The sequence below is a fragment of the Oncorhynchus mykiss genome, chromosome 26 (genome assembly GCF_013265735.2).
Source record: "Oncorhynchus mykiss isolate Arlee chromosome 26, USDA_OmykA_1.1, whole genome shotgun sequence".
NCBI classification, from domain to species: Eukaryota; Metazoa; Chordata; class Actinopteri; order Salmoniformes; family Salmonidae; genus Oncorhynchus; species Oncorhynchus mykiss.
Window position 1 is genome coordinate 7068348 of NC_048590.1, and position 20399 is coordinate 7088746.

Below are 20399 nucleotides of genomic sequence, written 5' to 3' on the forward strand. Positions count from 1 at the left end.
CATGGTTCAGCACCTTACAATCAGCAAAATCAACATTCAAAAAACCCTACATGTGATCTGACCACATTTTAATCAACATGGCTTGAACAGTTGGACTGTGTTGAACACAAACCCATGTCCCACACAAGGGTACTTTAAAAAGTAAACAAATAAAATACATCACTGGAGAACAGAACAGTGGGGGAGGGGGGGGGGGGGGGGGGGGTGATGATGTTACTATAGTGACCAATGACCAATTGAGAGAAGCGGGGGGGGGGGGGGTTCTTTTTTTTTGTCCTCACAATCCAATCTGCTACAAACAATACTGTTGTACGATTAATGTTAGAAATATTCTACTTTTTTTTATTTTATTATTTTGATATAATTTATTTTAAACTTTTCCATTAAACAAAACCCAAGAGGAGGAGAAAAAAAATGCAATATTGGGAAGATCAGCAACAACCTGCCCCGTGGCATTGCATCAGCGCTCTAGTCTGTAGAGGTTTTTTCTTTTTAGTAAAGAGTCTGTCCTTAATCTTCTATGTATTCCCAGAGGTCCTTCTCATAGCCCTCGTGCACATGTTGCAGCAGCACCCGACGCCGACTCTCACAGTATCTGGAGGACAGGAAACAGGAAACAGGTGAGGAGGAGAGGAAGGCTCATTTTAAAAATGACTTCTATAGAACTCAGCTGTACTTCCTGTCATAATAAAGACATCTATACCAGGTATAGAACTCAGCTGTACTTCCTGTCATAATAAAGACATCTATACCAGGTATAGAACTCAGCTGTACTTCCTGTCATAATAAAGACATCTATACTTCCTGTCATAATAAAGACATCTATACCAGGTATTGAACTCAGCTGTACTTCCTGTCATCATAAAGACATCTATACTTCCTGTCATAATAAAGACATCTATATCACATATAGAACTCACCTGTACTTCCTGTCATAATAAAGACATCTATACTTCCTTTCATAATAAAGACATCTATAGCAGGTATAGAACTCAGCTGTACTTCCTGTCATAATAAAGACATCTATACCAGGTATAGAACTCAGCTGTACTTCCTGTCATAATAAAGACATCTATAGCAGGTATAGAACTCAGCTGTACTTCCTGTCATAATAAAGACATCTATACCAGGTATAGAACTCAGCTGTACTTCCTGTCATAATAAAGACATCTATAGCAGGTATAGAACTCAGCTGTACTTCCTGTCATAATAAAGACATCTATACCAGGTATAGAACTCACCTGTACTTCCTGTCATAATAAAGACATCTATACCAGGTATAGAACTCACCTGTACTTCATGTCATAATAAAGACATCTATACCAGGTATTGAACTCAGCTGTACTTCCTGTCACCATAAAGACATCTATACCAGGTATAGAACTCACCTGTACTTCATGTCATAATAAAGACATCTATACAAGGTATAGAACTCACCTGTACTTCCTGTCATAATAAAAGACATCTATACCAGGTATTGAACTCAGCTGTACTTCCTGTCATAATAAAGACATCTATACCAGGTATAGAACTCACCTGTACTTGTCCTGTACTTTCTGTTTGATGTCCTGCAGAGAGTCCTGGGAGATGTCCCGCTCCAGATATCCAGACAGAACCTCCGTAGCGTTCTCCAAGTCAGCCTGATTGTTCTAAAAGAGGACCGCTTGGGTTCAGTCATAGCATATACACTGAATTAACAAAACATTAAGAACACCTGCTCTTTCTGTGACAGGCTGACCAGGCGTAAGATTGTCAGTGTAGATGAAGGGGAGGAGTCAGGTTAAAGAAGGATTTTTAAGACCTGAGACATGGATTGTGTGTATGTGTGCAATTGAGTGTGAATGAGAAATACTAAATATTTAAGTGCCTTTGAACGGGGTATGGTAGTAGGTGCCATGCGCACCGGTTTGAGTGTGTCAAGAACTGCAACGCTGCTGGGTTTCGTAAACTCAGTGTATAGTATAGGGCCACTACTTTAAAGAGGAGACCTTGACTTGTAGCCCTCCCTTCTCTACCCCCCCCCCTCTCCCTTCTCTACCCCCCCCCCCCTCTCCCTTCTCTACCCCCCCCCTCCCTTCTCTACCCCCCCCTCTCCCTTCTCTACCCCCCCCCCCCCCTCTCCCTTCTCTACCCCCCCTCTCCCTTCTCTACCCCCCCCCCTCTACCTTCTCTACCCCCCCTCTCCCTTCTCTACCCCCCCCTCCCTTCTCTACCCTCCCTCTCCCTTCTCTACCCCCCCCTCCCTTCTCTACCCTCCCTCTCCCTTCTCTACCCCCCCTCTCCCTTCTCTACCCCCCCTCTCCCTTCTCTACCCCCCCTCTCCCTTCTCTACCCCCCCTCTCCCTTCTCTACCCCCCCTCTCCCTTCTCTACCCCCCCCTCCCTTCTCTACCCTCCCTCACCTCAAAGATGGGACTGGTTGTTCTTTTTCAGGTAGAAGGGTAAGGACTATAGCTGTAAATTTACCAAAAAGAGGATGGACTGGTTGTTCTTCTTGAGGTAGAAGGTTTTGGGTAGAAGGGTTAGGACTATAGCTGTGAAAAGTTACCTCAAAGATGATGGACTGGTTGTTCTTCTTGAGGTAGAAGGCGAAGACGTAGGTGAACATGAGTGTGGAGCGACACTGACACAGCACGTCCACGGCCTTCTTCAGGAACTGCACCTCGATCCAGGACATGTTGTGATGCTGCATCTCCTCCATCTTGGCCTTGACCCCGGCGTACAGCTTGTGCTCGAAGCGCAGCGACTGCATGTGGTTCATGTAACGGTTGCAGTAGAACAGGTACCTCTGCAGGGCTGCCCTGGACCGCTGGAGGAGGAGGAGGAGGAGGGACAACGCCTGGCTCTTAAAATTAGAACAATCATCAAGCCTGGGTGAATATGTTTATCATTATACATGCTCATCATCACTAGCATAACCACCACTAGCATAACCACCGCCACTAGCATAACCACCGCTACTAGCATAACCACCGCCACCACTAGCATAACCACCGCCACCACTAGCATAACCACCGCCACTAGCATAACCACCGCTACTAGCATAACCACCGCCACCACTAGCATAACCACCGCTACTAGCATAACCACCGCCACTAGCATAACCACCGCTACTAGCATAACCACCGCCACCACTAGCATAACCACCGCCACCACTAGCATAACCACCGCCACTAGCATAACCACCGCTACTAGCATAACCACCGCCACCACTAGCATAACCACCGCTACTAGCATAACCACCGCTACTAGCATAACCACCGCCACTAGCATAACCACCACTACTAGCATAACCACCGCCACTAGCATAACCACCACTACTAGCATAACCACCGCCACTAGCATAACCACCGCTACTAGCATAACCACCGCCACTAGCATAACCACCGCCACTAGCTTAACCACCGCCACTAGCATAACCACCGCCACTAGCATAACCACCGCCACTAGCATAACCACCGCCACTAGCATAACCACCGCCACTAGCATAACCACCGCCACTAGTATAACCACCGCTACTAGCATAACCACCGCCACCACTAGCATAACCACCGCTACTAGCATAACCACCGCTACTAGCATAACCACCGCCACTAGCATAACCACCACTACTAGCATAACCACCGCCACTAGCATAACCACCACTACTAGCATAACCACCGCCACTAGCATAACCACCGCTACTAGCATAACCACCGCCACTAGCATAACCACCGCCACTAGCTTAACCACCGCCACTAGCATAACCACCGCCACTAGCATAACCACCGCCACTAGCATAACCACCGCCACTAGCATAACCACCGCCACTAGCATAACCACCGCCACTAGTATAACCACCGCCACTAGTATAACCACCGCCACTAGCATAACCACCGCCACTAGCATAACCACCGCCACTAGCATAACCACCGCCACTAGCATAACCACCGCCACTAGCATAACCACCGCCACTAGCATAACCACCGCCACTAGCATAACCACCGCCACTAGCATAACCACCGCCACTAGCATAACCACCGCCACTAGCATAACCACCGCCACTAGCATAACCACCGCCACTAGCATAACCACCGCCACTAGCATAACCACCGCCACTAGCATAACCACCGCCACTAGCATAACCACCGCCACTAGCATAACCACCGCCACTAGCATAACCACCGCCACTAGCATAACCACCGCTACTAGTATAGTAGCGGTGGTTATCACTAGCACACCCACCACTAGCAGCACACCCACCACCACCACACCCACCGCTAGCAGCACAACCACCCACCACCAATAGCAGCACACCCACCCACCCACCGACCACTAGCAGCACACCCACCCACCGCTAGCAGCACAACCACCCACCACCATTAGCAGCACACCCACCATTAGCAGCACACCCACCACCACTAGCAGCACACCCACCCACCCACCACTAGCAGCACACCCCACCACTAGCAGCACACCCAACCACCCACCACCACTAGCAGCACACCCAACCACCCACCACCACTAGCAGCACACCCACACACCCTCCCAACACCACTAGCAGCACACCCACCCTCCCAACACCACTAGCAGCACACTCACCACTAGCAGCACACCCACCCACCCACCCACCACCACTAGCAGCACACCCACCCACCCACCACCACTAGCAGCACACCCACCCACCACCACTAGCAGCACCCACCACCATCAGCACTCCCACCACCATCAGCACACCCACCCACCCACCCACCACCATCAGCACACCCACCCACCCACCACCACCATCAGCACACCCACCCACCCAACACCACTAGCAGCACACCCACCCACCACTAGCAGCACACCCGCCCACCACTAGCAGCACACCCATCCACCACCACACCCACCACTAGTACACCATAACTGGCATCACTAGCACACCCAAAACTAGTAGCACAACCACCACTAGAACACCATAACTAGCAGCACCACCACACCATAACTAGCAGCACCACCACCACTAGAACACAATAACTAGCAGCACCACCACCACCAGCACACCATAACTAGCACAGCAGACAGTTAAAGTCTTAAGTTTACATCAGTCAATAAAGAGTCAATAAAACTTATTTTTCAACCACTCTAAAGCATAACCACCGCCACCACTAGCATAACCACCGCTACTAGCATAACCGCCACCACCACTAGCATAACCACCGCCACCACCCCTACTAGCATAACCACCGCCACCCCCGCTAGCAGCACAACCACCTCCACTAGCAGCACAACCACCACTACAACAACCATCACTAGCACACCCACCACTAGCAGCACACCCACCACCAATAGCAGCACACCCACCACCACCACACCCACTAGCTGCTAGTTGAAGAACACCATCCCAACCGTGAAGCACGGGGGTGGCAGCATAATGTTGTGGGGGTGCTTTGCTGCAGGAGGGACTGGTGCACTTCACACAATAAATGGCATCATGAGGCAGGAAAATTATTTGGATATATTGAAGCAACATCTCAAGACATCAGTCAGTTTGGTCGCAAATGGGTCTTCCAAATGGACAATGACCCCAAGCATACTTCCAAAGTTGTGGCAAAATGGCTTAAGGACAACAAAGTCAAGGTTTTGGAGTGGCCATCACAAAGCCTTGACCTCAATCCCAGAGAAAACTTGTGGGCAGAACTGAAAAAGCGTGTGTGAGCAAGGAGGCCTACAAGCCTGACTGAAGTGTTCATTCAGTATTGTTGTAATTGTCATTATTACAAAAACAAACAAAAAACAAAAAACAGTATCGGCTTTTTTTGTTCCTCCAATAATCGGTCGACCTCTAATGTAAACGTCCGACTTCAACAGTAACTAGCCCACCCCACCCACCACTACTAGCCCACCCCACCCACCACTACTAGCCCCCCCCCCACCACTAGCCCACCCCCCCACCACTAGCCCACCCCCCCCACCACTAGCCCACCCCCCCCACTACTAGCCCACCCCCCCCACTACTAGCCCACCCCCCCCACCACTAGCCCACCCCCCCCACCACTAGCCCACCCCCCCACCACTAGCCCACCCACCCACCACTAGCCCACCCCCCCCCACTACTAGCCCACCCCCCCCACTACTAGCCCACCCCCCCCACTACTAGCCCATCCACCCAACACTAGCCCACCCCCCCACTACTAGCCCACCCCCCCCACTACTAGCCCACCCCCCACTACTAGCCCACCCCCCCCACTACTAGCCCACCCCCCCCACTACTAGCCCACCCCCCCCACTACTAGCCCACCCCCCCACTACTAGCCCATCCACCCAACACTAGCCCACCCCCCCCACTACTAGCCCACCCCCCCCACTACTAGCCCATCCACCCAACACTAGCCCACCCCCCCACTACTAGCCCACCCCCCCCCACTACTAGCCCACCCTCCCCACTACTAGCCCACCCTCCCCACTACTAGCCCATCCACCCAACACTAGCCCAACCCCCCACTACTAGCCCACCCCCCCCCACTACTAGCCAAACCCCCCACTACTAGCACACCCTCCCACTACTAGCCCACCCACCCACCACTAGCCCACCCACCCACCACTAGCCCACCCACCCACCACTAGCACACCCACCCACCACTAGCATAGCCACCACTAGCATAGCCACCACTAGTACGCCACCACTAGTACACCGTCACTAGCATAGCCACCACTACACCGTCACTAGCATAGCCACCACTAGTACACCGTCACTAGCATAGCCACCACTAGTACACCGTCACTAGTACGCCACCACTAGTACACCGTCACTAGCATAGCCACCACTAGTACGCCACCACTACACCGTCACTAGCATAGCCACCACTACACCGTCACTAGCATAGCCACCACTAGTACACCGTCACTAGCATAGCCACCACTAGTACACCGTCACTAGCATAGCCACCACTACACCGTCACTAGCATAGCCACCACTACACCGTCACTAGCATAGCCACCACTAGTACACCGTCACTAGCATAGCCACCACTAGTACACCGTCACTAGCATAGCCACCACTAGTACACCGTCACTAGCATAGCCACCACTACTACACCGTCACTAGCATAGCCACCACTAGTACGCCACCACTAGTACACCGTCACTAGCATAGCCACCACTAGTACACCACCACTAGCATAGCCACCACTAGTACACCGTCACTAGCATAGCCACCACTAGTACGCCACCACTAGCATAGCCACCACTACACCGTCACTAGCATAGCCACCACTAGTACACCACCACTAGTACGCCACCACTAGTACACCGTCACTAGCATAGCCACCACTAGTACACCACCACTAGCATAGCCACCACTACACCGTCACTAGCATAGCCACCACTAGTACACCACCACTAGTACGCCACCACTAGTACACCGTCACTAGCATAGCCACCACTAGTACACCACCACTAGCATAGCCACCACTACACCGTCACTAGCATAGCCACCACTAGTACGCCACCACTAGTACACCGTCACTAGCATAGCCACCACTACTACACCGTCACTAGCATAGCCACCACTACTACACCGTCACTAGCATAGCCACCACTAGTACACCACCACTAGCATAGCCACCACTACACCGTCACTAGCATAGCCACCACTACACCGTCACTAGCATAGCCACCACTAGTACGCCACCACTAGTACACCGTCACTAGCATAGCCACCACTACACCATCACTAGCATAGCCACCACTACACCATCACTAGCATAGCCACCACTACACCGCCACTAGCATAGCCACCACTAGCATAGCCACCACTACACCATCACTAGCATAGCCACCACTAGCATAGCCACCACTACACCGTCACTAGCATAGCCACCACTAGCATAGCCACCACTAGTACACCACCACTAGCATAGCCACCACTAGCATAGCCACCACTAGCATAGCCACCACTAGCATAGCCACCACTAGCATAGCCACCACTAGTACACCACCACTAGCATAGCCACCACTAGCATAGCCACCACTAGCATAGCCACCACTAGCATAGCCACCACTACACAGTCACTGAACTGTTGTGGGAATGAGGAAATATGTCATTATACATGATGGTCAACAAAGACCAGGACTGTGTTGTGATTCTAGTCTACAGTGAGGAACACTAAAGACACCATGACTCACTGTTACCTCTTGGGCGTCCCTCGCTGCCTTGGCATCATCCTCATTGTAGCGGTTGCAGTTGTACCTACAATAAACACAGAGCTAGGAATTAGTGAGAGGAGAAAAAAAAACATTTTAGTCACAATATACATTGCTCAAAAAAATAAAGGGAACACTTAAACAACACAATGTAACTCCAAGTCAATCACACTTCTGTCAAATCAAACTGTCCACTTAGGAAGCAACACTGATTGACAATACACTTCACATGCTGTTGTGCCAATGGAATAGACAACAGGTGGAAATTATAGGCAATTAGCAAGACACCCCCAATAAAGGAGTGGTTCTGCAGGTGGTGACCACAGACCACTTCTCAGTTCCTATGCTTCCTGGCTGATGTTTTGGTCACTTTTGAATGCTGGCGGTGCTTTCACTCTAGTGGTGGCATGAGACGGAGTCTACAACCCACACAAGTGGCTCAGGTAGTGCACCTCATCAATGCGAGCTGTGGCAAGGTTTGCTGTGTCTGTCAGCGTAGTGTCCAGAGCATGGAGGTGCTACCAGGAGACAGGCCAGTACATCAGGAGACGTGGAGGAGGCCGTAGGAGGGCAACAACCCAGCAGCAGGACCGCTACCTCCGCCTTTGTGCAAGGAGGAGCAGGAGGAGCACTGCCAGAGCCCTGCAAAATGACCTCCAGCAGGCCACAAATGTGCATGTGTCTGCTCAAACGATCAGAAACAGACTCCATGAGGGTGGTATGAGGGCCCGACGTCCACAGGTGGGGGTTGTGCTTACAGCCCAACACAGTGCAGGACATTTGGAATTTGCCAGAGAACACCAAGATTGGCAAATTCGCCACTGGCACCCTGCTTTCATCTTCACAGATGAAAGCAGGTTCACACTGAGCACGTGACAGATGTGAGAGTCTGGAGACGCTGTGGAGAACGTTCTGCTGCCTGCAACATCCTCCAGCATGACCGGTTTGGCGGTGGGTCAGCCATGGTGTGGGGTGGCATTTCTTTGGGGGGTCCGCACAGCCCTCCATGTGCTCGCCAGAGGTAGCCTGACTGCCATTAGGTACCGAGATGAGATCCTCAGACCCCTTGTGAGACCATATGCTGGTGTGGTTGGCCCTGGGTTCCTCCTAATGCAAGACAATGCTAGACCTCATGTGGCTGGAGGCCACACACATACTACTGAGCCTCATTTTTACATCAAAGTTGGATCAGCCTGCAGTGTGGTTTTCCACTTTAATTTTGAGTGTGACTCCAAATCCAGACCTCCATGGGTTGATAAATTTGATTTCCATTGATAATTTTTGTGTGATTTTGTTGTCAGCACATTCAACTATGTAAAGAAAAAAGTATTTAATAAGAATATTTCATTCATTCAGATCTAGGATGTGTTATTTTAGTGTTCCCTTTATCTTTTTGAGCAGTGTAGTTGTAGCGTCCTTCATTATTACAGCAACAACAAAGACCGACAGCAACCGGAGAGATGCCAGTTTGAATCCCGGGTCTGACAGAAAATCTGTCCGGAAGTGAGCTTTTAATAACCAGGAGAGGTGCTAGCAACAAATCCTAGACGCCTTCACCTGCCGCCGAGGCCTAACCCCCCCCCCCACCACAACACCACCTGCTCCACAGCTGCCCAAGTAAGGCTGCCCCCCCCCGCTCCAACCTGTATGTGTCTTTCTGGGGTGTTGGGAAAAAGCAGAAGGACAATAATGGAATCTAAAAGGGATACTTCTGAATGTTGGCAGTGAGGTCATTCATCAACTTCCCCCCCCAGAGTCAGATGAACTCGCCGATACCCTTTTTATGTTTCTGTGGCCAGTATGAAGGAAGTTAGAGGTAGTTTCACGAGCCAATGCTAACTAGCATTAGCACAATGACTGCAAGTCTATGGGTATCTTACTAGCATGCTAGCAGATTATTATTATTTTTTTAACCTTTATTTAACTAGGCAAGTCAGTTAAGAACAAATTCTTATTTTCAATGCCTCTGCCCCTGAACTGCCTGTTTAGGGGCAGAACGAAAGATTTGTACCATGTCAGCTCTGGGATTTGAACTTGCAACCTTCCGGTTACTACTAGTCCAACACTCTAACCACTAGGCTACCCTGCCGCCCAGATACCCATAGACTTCCAGTAAAATAGCACTAGTCAGTAGGAGGTAGATCCCCCACCCACCCACCAGGCAGAGCCGTGTGGTTCCCAGGGCCCCAGGCAGACCCAGCAGAACTCTGCCTTGCAGCTCTGGTTCCGACAAACCATGTGGTTGCAGCCGCCGTCCTTCTCAATGGTCACGTGGCATTTGGGGCACTCCTGAGGGACAGATGGCCAAGCAGAGATGGGGACTCAGTAACATCGTCCATCGTTCGCACAGCGGCAGCACTATAGAGCAACATGTAAGAGCCAGTTTCCCTGACACAGATTAAGCCTAGAATATCCACAGAGAATGCTTTTTTAGTCCAGGTATAGGGCGTAATCTGTGTCTGGGGGAAAGCAGTCCTAAAAATGCTTAAAGAGATCTATACAAATCTACCTGGTTTCGTGGGAAGGACACACAAGTGATCCATAAAAAAAAACAGACCAGGATTGTATTTAGAGCTAAAGCCTTTTTAAATACCCTTGTATTGGCTGCGATCCAGTTAGACGTCTCGCTGTCATCGTCACACTTCTTGATCCATTTCCTCAACCACTGAAAGATTACAACAAAGAGATTCAATACAACAAGTTCAAAGTCACCAAGATAACTAACTATATTACAGTATAACTATGTTAATGTCAGGGGACCTCTGTCCCAAGCACACTTTACCACTAAGCATGAATGTGTAGACTAGGGCCCAGTCTAGAACCAACCCATCGTCACTAGTGGAGAACTGAAAGGATAAGCAATATGGTGACCATTCTACCTATCCTGGTAGGGGACAAGGTGAAGCTACCACCACCTATCCTGTCAGGGGACAAGGTGACGCTACCACCACCTATCCTGTCAGGGGACAAGGTGAAGCTACCACCACCTATCCTGTCAGGGGACAAGGTGAAGCTACCACCACCTATCCTGTCAGGGGACAAGGTGAAGCTACCACCACCTATCCTGTCAGGGGACAAGGTGAAGCTACCACCACCTATCCTGTCAGGGGACAAGGTGAAGCTACCACCACCTATCCTATCAGGGGACAAGGTGAAGCTACCACCACCTATCCTGTCAGGGGACAAGGTGAAGCTACCAACACCTATCCTATCAGATCTACAGTACATGAAATGTATATGGGGTAAGGGTTAGAGTTGTTTTTGTGGACTGCGTCTGACCACTATTACATTACCACTGACAGGGAGGGTTGAATTTAGACTCGGTTGTGACATACCTTACACTTGACGGGATCATGCCAGTTCTCGCCACAATTGAAGCTGCAAATGAATTGGGTTGAAATAAAGATCCACATGTAACCATTAAAATCAATGCCTTTTAAAAAAAAAATAGGATTCCATTTGTGTGACAACTGCAGGAGATATCGTCATGCGTTTTTGAGAACAGTGTGTGAATAAAATCAAGACGTCTTCTGTGTGAGTATTAGTGGTAAGATGGTCTTTTACATGCCAGAGAACGTGTGATATACAACAAAAAAACAAAACCAATAAGCAGGGAATCTAAGTCACAGTATGGCTTGTCTCTTACCAGAACTGCCGGCCACATGTGCATCTCACAGGCTTAGCATCTGGGTACTGGACTTTGACTACGTGATGACAGTCTGGCGCCGGGCACCATTTTAACAGCCGATTGCACTGAGGACGAGAGGACAGGAACATAAGAAGTGGGATACAAAAGCAGAAGGAATTACATGCCGATCCTCCTCTTCTCCCAAACAGGCGAGATTATCTAACATCTGAAGAACAGATTCAATATTCTCATGGAAAACGGCTACATTGTATTTTAGAGTACAGACATCTACATATTAAGTACAAGATGCTGTGTGTGTATGTATATATATATATATATATATAAAATCAATGAAGAACATTACACAGCTTACCTCTACAAAACTATTGGTAATCAAGTGTTGGTACTTCAACTTCACCTTGGACTCTGTGATCAGTCTCCTATAGGAAAATAATGTGGTTTTCAAATGATAATTAAAATGTAGTGGATTTGAACAAATACAACAAAACAAACAAAAAGGTGATTTATAAAAACTCATCTGCTACTCTACATCTTCAACTCTCACGTGTAGAACTAGCAGCGTGTAGGAACTAGCAGCGTGTAGAACTAGCAGCGTGTAGAACTAGCAGCGTGTAGGAACTAGCAGCGTGTAGGAACTAGCAGCGTGTAGAACTAGCAGGGTGTAGAACTAGCAGCGTGTAGGAACTAGCAGCGTGTAGAACTAGCAGGGTGTAGAACTAGCAGCGTGTAAAACAAGCAGCGTGTAGAACAAGCAGCGTGTAGAACTAGCAGCGTGTAGAACTAGCAGCGTGTAGAACTAGCAGCGTGTAGAACTAGCAGCGTGTAGGAACTAGCAGAGTGTAGAACTAGCAGCGTGTAGAACTAGCAGCGTGTAGAACTAGCAGCGTGTAGAACTAGCAGCGTGTAGAACTAGCAGCGTGTAGAACTAGCAGCGCGTAGAACTAGCAGCGTGTAGAACTAGCAGCGTGTAGAACTAGCAGAGTGTAGAACTAGCAGCGTGTAGAACTAGCAGCGTGTAGAACTAGCAGCGTGTAGGAACTAGCAGCGTGTAGAACTAGCAGCGTGTAGAACTAGCAGCGTGTAGAACTAGCAGCGTGTAGAACTAGCAGAGTGTAGAACTAGCAGCGTGTAGAACTAGCAGCGTGTAGGAACTAGCAGCGTGTAGAACTAGCAGCGTGTAGAACTAGCAGCGTGTAGAACTAGCAGCGTGTAGAACTAGCAGCGTGTAGGAACTAGCAGAGTGTAGGAACTAGCAGCGTGTAGAACTAGCAGCGTGTAGAACTAGCAGCGTGTAGAACTAGCAGCGTGTAGGAACTAGCAGCGTGTAGAACTAGCAGCGTGTAGAACTAGCAGCGTGTAGAACTAGCAGCGTGTAGAACTAGCAGCGTGTAGAACTAGCAGCGTGTAGGAACTAGCAGCGTGTAGGAACTAGCAGCGTGTAGGAACTAGCAGCGTGTAGGAACTAGCAGCGTGTAGGAACTAGCAGCGTGTAGGAACTAGCAGCGTGTAGGAACTAGCCGCGTGTAGAACTAGCAGCGTGTAGGAATTAGCAGCGTGTAGGAACTAGCAGCGCGTAGGAACTAGCAGCGCGTAGGAACTAGCAGCGCGTAGGAACAAGCAGCGTGTAGGAACTAGCAGTGTGTAGAACAAGCAGCGTGTAGAACTAGCAGCGTGTAGAACTAGCAGCGTGTAGAACTACCAGCGTGTAGAACTAGCAGCGCGTAGGAACTAGCAGCGCGTAGGAACTAGCAGCGTGTAGAACTAGCAGCGTGTAGAACTAGCAGCGTGTAGAACTAGCAGCGTGTAGAACTAGCAGCGTGTAGAACAAGCAGCGTGTAGAACTAGCAGCGTGTAGAACTAGCAGCGTGTAGAACTAGCAGCGTGTAGAACTAGCAGCGTGTAGAAACTAGCAGCGTGTAGAACAAGCAGCGTGTAGAACAAGCAGCGTGTAGAACAAGCAGCGTGTAGAACAAGCAGCGTGTAGAACAAGCAGCGTGTAGAACAAGCAGCGTGTAGAACTAGCAGCGTGTAGAACTAGCACCGTGTAGAACAAGCAGCGTGTAAAACTAGCAGCGTGTAAAACTAGCAGCGTGTAAAACTAGCAGCGTGTAAAACTAGCAGCGTGTAGAACTAGCAGCGTGTAGAACAAGCAGCGTGTAGAACTAGCAGCGTGTAGAAGAAGCAGCGTGTAGAAGAAGCAGCGTGTAGAACTAGCAGCGTGTAAAACTAGCAGCGTGTAAAACTAGCAGCGTGTAAAACTAGCAGCGTGTAAAACTAGCAGCGTGTAGAACTAGCAGCGTGTAGAACTAGCAGCGTGTAGAAGAAGCAGCGTGTAGAAGAAGCAGCGTGTAGAACTAGCAGCGTGCAGAACTAGCAGCGTGTAGAACTAGCAACGGGTAGAACTAGCAGCGTGTAGAACTAGCAGCGTGCAGAACTAGCAGCGTGCAGAACTAGCAGCGTGCAGAACTAGCAGCGTGTAGAACTAGCAGCGTGTAGAACTAGCAGCGTGTAGAACTAGCAGCGTGTAGAACTAGCAGCGTGTAGAACTAGCAGCGTGTAGAACTAGCAGCGTGCAGAACTAGCAGCGTGCAGAACTAGCAGCGTGTAGAACTAGCAGCGTGTAGAACTAGCAGCGTGTAGAACTAGCAGCGTGTAGAACTAGCAGCGTGTAGAACTAGCAGCGTGCAGAACTAGCAGCGTGTAGAACTAGCAGCGTGTAGAACTAGCAGCGTGTAGAACTAGCAGCGTGTAGAACTAGCAGCGTGTAGAACTAGCAGCGTGTAAAACTAGCAGCGTGTAAAACTAGCAGCGTGTAGAACTAGCAGCGTGTAGAACTAGCAGCGTGTAGAACTAGCAGCGTGTAGAACTAGCAGCGTGTACGTAATGTTGAAACATAATAATAATAAATATGAAAGGCTTTACTGTCACAGAGCGGATAGATGCAGTGAAATGTGTTGTTTTTTTTACAGGGTCCTCCATAGTAGTAAGGAGCCCCTGGAGCAAATCGGGGTTAAGTGTCTTGCTCAAGGGCACAGACAGATTGTTCATCTTGACGGCGCGGGTATTTGGAAACCAGCAACCTTTCAGTGACTGTCCCAACGCTGTAACCGCTAGTCTACCTGCTGTGGAATGTAGAGAGACGTAACACTTACATGACTGTGTTGTCGTCCACCAATATATCACAGCTGTGAGCAGGGCAGGAAATTGTCTGTTTTTTTTTTTTAAGGAAAGAGAAAGGAAACATGGTGAGATTTTTTCACATCTCAACAAAAGTCCAATGATTGCTTTTCCTGAGTGAGAATAAGAGTTTACAGTCCATGGTAACGATACATGCTGTGTGTATGAATGTATGTATGTATGAATAAGCGCTTGGTCAAAGGTCATTGTTTTAACGTTTTGTCTGTGCTATTGCATTGCTTTCTTCTTGACTACTTCCTGCTGACCTCTTGCCAGGCCCCGCCCACCAAGGGTTTCTTACCATAAGGGTCTTTTCTCTGGTTAAACAAAAAAGGTGTTTGTGGTGCTTACCTGTCCCATCCCCTCCTCAATGATTTTGGTAGTCAAGTAGTCACCCCAACACTGCATGCAGAACTTGTGTCCACACTCCAGGCCAGTGAAGTACTGTGGGAGAGGAAGATGAAGATTCAGTCATAGAGGCTAGGGGGTAAGAGGCTCGGGGGTATAGGTTAGAGGCTTGGGGGTAAGGGTTAGAGGCTAGGGGGTAAGGGTAAGAGGCTTGGGGGTAAGGGTAAGAGGCTCGGGGGTATGGGTAAGAGGCTAAGGGGTAAGGGTAAGAGGCTAAGGGGTAAGGGTTAGAGGCTAGGGGGTATGGGTTAGAGACTAGGGGGTATGGGTTAGAGACTAGGGGGTATGGGTAAGAGGCTTGGGGGTAAGGGTAAGAGGCTAGGGGGTATGGGTAAGAGGCTCGGGGGTATGGGTAAGAGGCTTGGGGGTAAGGGTAAGAGGCTAGGGGGTATGGGTAAGAGGCTCGGGGGTATGGGTAAGAGGCTCGGGGGTATGGGTAAGAGGCTCGGGGGTATGGGTTAGAGACTAGGGGGTATGGGTAAGAGGCTCGGGGGTAAGGGTTAGAGGCTAGGGGGTATGGGTTAGAGGCTAGGGGGTATGGGTTAGAGGCTAGGGGGTATGGGTTAGAGACTAGGGGGTATGGGTTAGAGACTAGGGGGTATGGGTTAGCGGGTAAGAGGCTAGGGAGTAAGGGTAAGAGGCTAGGGGGTAAGGGTTAGCGGCTAGGGGGTAAGGGTTAGCGGCTAGGGGGTAAGGGTTAGCGGCTAGGGGGTAAGAGGCTAGGGGGTAAGGGTATGAGGCTAGGGGGTAAGGGTAAGAGGCTAGGGGGTAAGGGTTAGAGGCTAGGGGGTGTCTCCCTTCATAATACTGACTAACTGAGTATGGGTAGTTCAGGTAGGAGATCTGACTTGGCATGTCCTGATCCTTTCAGATGTACATTACTGCCTAGCGGATAGGGAGTTGTGCATCTCTCCCTTCAGAGTAGGGTACTGACCGAGTTTGGGTAGTTCAGGTAGCAGATCTGAAAGGATCAGGACATGCCAAGTCAGATGCACACTACTGCCTAGCGGATAGGGAGTTGTGCATCTCTCCCTTCAGAGTGGGGTACTGACCGAGTTTGGGTAGTTCAGGTAGCAGATCTGACAGGGAAGATCCTGAGCAGAGGACCTCGTGTTCATCAGCCGCGTCCTCGACTTCTTACTGGGGTTGATGACATGGCATTCCGAGAACAATTTGTCAAGGTTCCCATCAAAATATCTAGTGAGAGAAGACATGTCATCACTGGCTGGGAAACACGCTACTTTAATTGGCTGGTGTATTATTCACTAGAATAGGGTCTTTAGGTCATGCTAGAACAAACGGTTACATAGAAAGGCAATAAGTCATAGCCAAACTAGAGCACCAAGACAAAGGCGAAACCTGTGCCAGATCTCGGGACTTTTAACTATTGGACATAGTGCAAACTGAGCATTAAAAAGGGCCTGCAGTAAAATTGGTAAACAGACAATTCATTTGATCAATTCAATTTCCTTGTGTAATGCTGTCTATTCATATTTAATACCAGACCATATGGCCATTCAACAGACCACCTAACCTAACACAATGATGGCACTAATAGAGCCAAGATGATGACACTGTTTTTTACAACAAATCATACAAGAGCCAATGTCACGACTAACCTTTCCATCAGTTTCTCTTTGTCCCAATTGAAGTGACTAAGAAGTATTCTTGTTATCGTTGCAGGGTTCTAGAGAAGAGTAACAAAAAAAATGAGGAGGCAAAAATACACATTTATATGGCCTCCGGGAAAGCTTCATACCTTTTATTAAAAGACAGCCACCTAACTAGCTAGCTATTTAGCATTGGATTATAACACACTAACCGGTAACTAGCAGTACGGTCATGTCAGTTACACGGACAAAATAAGGCTATTATTGTTCAAAATGTGTCTAATAATAGGATTTATATATTTAAAAATAAATCTGCAATTCATTGCAGACAAACTCAGTGGCTGACAGAAGTGGGAATCAAGGTTCGGCCATGTTGTTTCAGGCGCACAGGCCTCAAAAAAAACCAGACAGTGGAAAGTAAAGATAGCAAAGTGAGCTAGTTGATAATCCAGGTGAAACTATGGACACACAGGGGGGGCTGATAGGATTTCAACAAAAAACTAAATAGCTCAGTAATGTTAGCTACTTCGCCATTTTGATGCCATGATAGTAGACAAATACTGTTGATGACAGTGTTGTAATAGCTACGTTGTAGGCAAATGACACAGATGACTAGCCAAACTAGCTAGCTTTTCTGGCTGGGTCTAATAGTTATTATTATTTATTTTTTGACTTCATCTTACTGTAGCTAGTTGGGTCAGCATCTTGGCAGAGTTGACAACTCACTTATATCTCGTTGAACCAGGCGCACTAGTCATTCAAGAGATATAACATGATGTTATTGGTTCGTTAGCTAACCTTAATTGACTAAACTAAAGAGAAAACATTTTGTCAGCTTCCCTACCAGACAGATACCATTAATTTAGTTAGCTGGTTAGCTACAGTAAGAGTTTGTTGAAATGGAAGTCGGAGTAATTTAGCTACAGTACCTAAACTAAGGTAACGTTACTAACGGTAGTTTGTAACTAGTTAGGTAAGGTTAGCTAACAAACAGGCTAACATACGTTGAGGCTTACAGTCACCTACGATTGTTTGTGATGGACAGTAAACTAACTCGGTAAATAATTAGCTGTTTACGTTTTTACAATTTGCGGCCTACCGAGACCCAACATCCTCGGCCTTTCCTTCACCTCACCTGGATGACATCATTGACCTCCCTGATACACTCGACCATATGCTGAAGGATCTGTTCAGCAGTCAAAACCTCGAACCGATAATCCTCTTCGTCTTGACCGGGCCCTAGGCCACTGCCTCCGGTCTCCCCACATTCATCTCGTTCTCCACCGGCCACAACAGGATCATCCAACTCCACTTCCAGGGTGTCGTCTTCGGGATCCTCCTCGGCGCTGTCTTCGCTGCATTCCTCTTCCTCCTCGTCGAATTCATAATTGTACCCTTCGTCTGAGTCCATTACTCGGTTTAACTTGATATTGTGACAAGGTATGATACCAAACGCTAGATACTAGGATGTGTACAGGCCGCGACGAAAACAAGAGACGAAATATTTCGAAAGAGAAAAATATTTCCAGGGAGAGAGAGTAGCTACAACAACATGAGCGCAGCTGCCGCTGGACCAACAAAGAGATGCGGCGTCATACGGACCGACGCGTTACGTCAAAAATAAAATAAGGAAAGGATTGTCCAGGCAAGAGATGTACAAACACTTCAAAACTCATCAAAGATCACTGATATTTATTTGTTAAAGACAGCAATGGAATGTTTTAACAAATGATTACATATATATATATATATATATATATATATATATATATATATATAAGGCTGACATTCACCGTTGTGTTGTTTTTTTCTCTAGTGAATTTGACCTTCTTTTAAATTAGCCTAATCCTTCATGATAAATAATTCAACAAACATTGGTTATTTATATTCCTGTGTAGGACACTGTGTACTATGGACACAATAATCCTATGGCCACATTACTCCCTAAAAATACAGTATTGGCATACCCATTACAATCAATGGATATATTGTCGTTTTAATACATTTAGTTTTGTATCATATTGTAGTGCTGTAGCCAATCACTTTATATCACATGTAAGCGCATGAGACAACATTATATAGGGCCTGTTTACAATTACACTGGTGAATCTTGCAAACAGAGTGAGTGTGTATGTAGACACTTTACCACTAGATGGCAGCACATAGTTAAATCTAAATCTTTTGACCTGCATTGGATTTAATGTAGTGTGACTGACAGCAATCGGCTCCATAGCCTGTGGCTGAGGGCACAGTGTTGCGGTAATGTTATAGAACATAAGTAGGCTAATCTAATTTAGCAAGTATTAATTTTGCAAGTATATTGCAATAATTGTATATGTAGTCTTCAATTTTTTTTAAAACTCTACTGTTTAGGAAAATGTGGAATCACAAGGCGTCTTTAATTCACATAAATCTCCTTTGAGTATATCTGGGGTTTTTTTCCCGGATGATGAATAACCAGACTGTTTTCAAGAACTATTACACATCCTCAGAGACCTCTGTGAATTGAGGTATATTGTGTGTTTCAGGTTTTGTGGTCACAGTTTTTTTTGTAATGATTCTATCTTATTGAAAGCCTACACATACCACAATGAAGGACAAAATAATTACTAGACAAAAGAGTCTTTGAGCCAACACATTATATGTAGAGGAATGGTAGTTGAAAGCAGAATGGAGTGACCTGGGTCTCTGTACTCCACGTTTGTTTTTCGGGGAGACGTGTGACTGATAGCTGCTTGATTTCATATTCATTGTTTGTAGTATTCTTTTTTCCAATGCTGGCTGCAATCCCTCAACTACAATTGTAAACTGAATCTTTCCACTGTATAAATCATCTGCTGTTTACAAAAAAATAGCCTTTGCTGTGATGGCACAATTATCTGTAGCAGGTGTTCTTTTGTCTGGTGCAAATACAGTTTGTTTTCATGCTGTCGAACAAGAAAGCCCAAAGCAATAATCATTGCATTATCTCCCATTGTAACAGTCAACAGTAGTTAACCCTAGGGTCTTAGAGATTTAGAGACTTTATATGACAGATGGCCATGGTGTGATCTTTATGCATAGTGCTGCTAAATATCGGTTGCAACCTGTTGAGGAAACCAAACAGAAAAGCGATTGTAACATTCTGATAGATTTTTTAAAACTATTTGGTCCTTTGACTAATCAGATTATTTATTTTGCACATAATTGGGCAAAATATCAGAATTGGGCTGCCTGTAATAAACAACAGCCCAAGTAGACAAATACTGTATTCTCTTAAAGAGAGTGGACATTTCTCTTACAATGCCCGCCAGCTGAAAAAATGTTTTTGATATTTTGTCATTTTGCAGATTACAATAAAATCTAGTTTGGTAAAGCAACCCGGTTGGGTAACACAAAAAAACTGATAGTGAA

The 20399-nt window shown here is 47.5% G+C and overlaps 1 protein-coding gene across 2 annotated transcripts; it reads right to left on the bottom strand.

Moving 5' to 3' along the window:
- Positions 1-264: 264 nt before the first annotated feature.
- On the bottom strand, positions 265-18604 carry LOC110507001 (E3 ubiquitin-protein ligase arih1). Of its 2 annotated transcripts, none has more exons than XM_036963428.1 (14): positions 18142-18604; positions 17016-17083; positions 16449-16593; positions 15340-15432; positions 14964-15019; positions 12164-12230; positions 11809-11915; positions 11498-11540; positions 10756-10827; positions 10321-10451; positions 8145-8208; positions 2548-2808; positions 1537-1649; positions 265-595 (listed from the first exon to the last, which is right to left on the bottom strand). In XM_036963428.1, the coding sequence occupies exons 1-14, from the start codon at positions 18415-18417 to the stop codon at positions 511-513; spliced, it is 1581 nt and encodes a 526-aa protein (XP_036819323.1). In that variant the 5' UTR covers positions 18418-18604; the 3' UTR covers positions 265-510. The 2 variants fall into 2 exon arrangements, with proteins under 2 accessions (XP_036819323.1, XP_036819324.1); XM_036963429.1 differs by having other exon boundaries at positions 333-595; positions 8151-8208.
- Between the last annotated feature and the right edge of the window lie 1795 nt (positions 18605-20399).

Excerpts from the sequence above, each read along its gene's own strand:
- LOC110507001 (XM_036963428.1), bottom strand. The coding sequence starts at position 18,417 with ATGGACTCAGACGAAGGGTACAATTATGAATTCGACGAGGAGGAAGAG. Across the intron at positions 12,231-14,963 it reads GTGGACGACAACACAGTCAT|GAGACTGATCACAGAGTCCA; the intron begins GTAAGTGTTACG and ends ATTTTCCTATAG. Across the intron at positions 11,541-11,808 it reads ACATGTGGCCGGCAGTTCTG|CTTCAATTGTGGCGAGAACT; the intron begins GTAAGAGACAAG and ends ATTCATTTGCAG.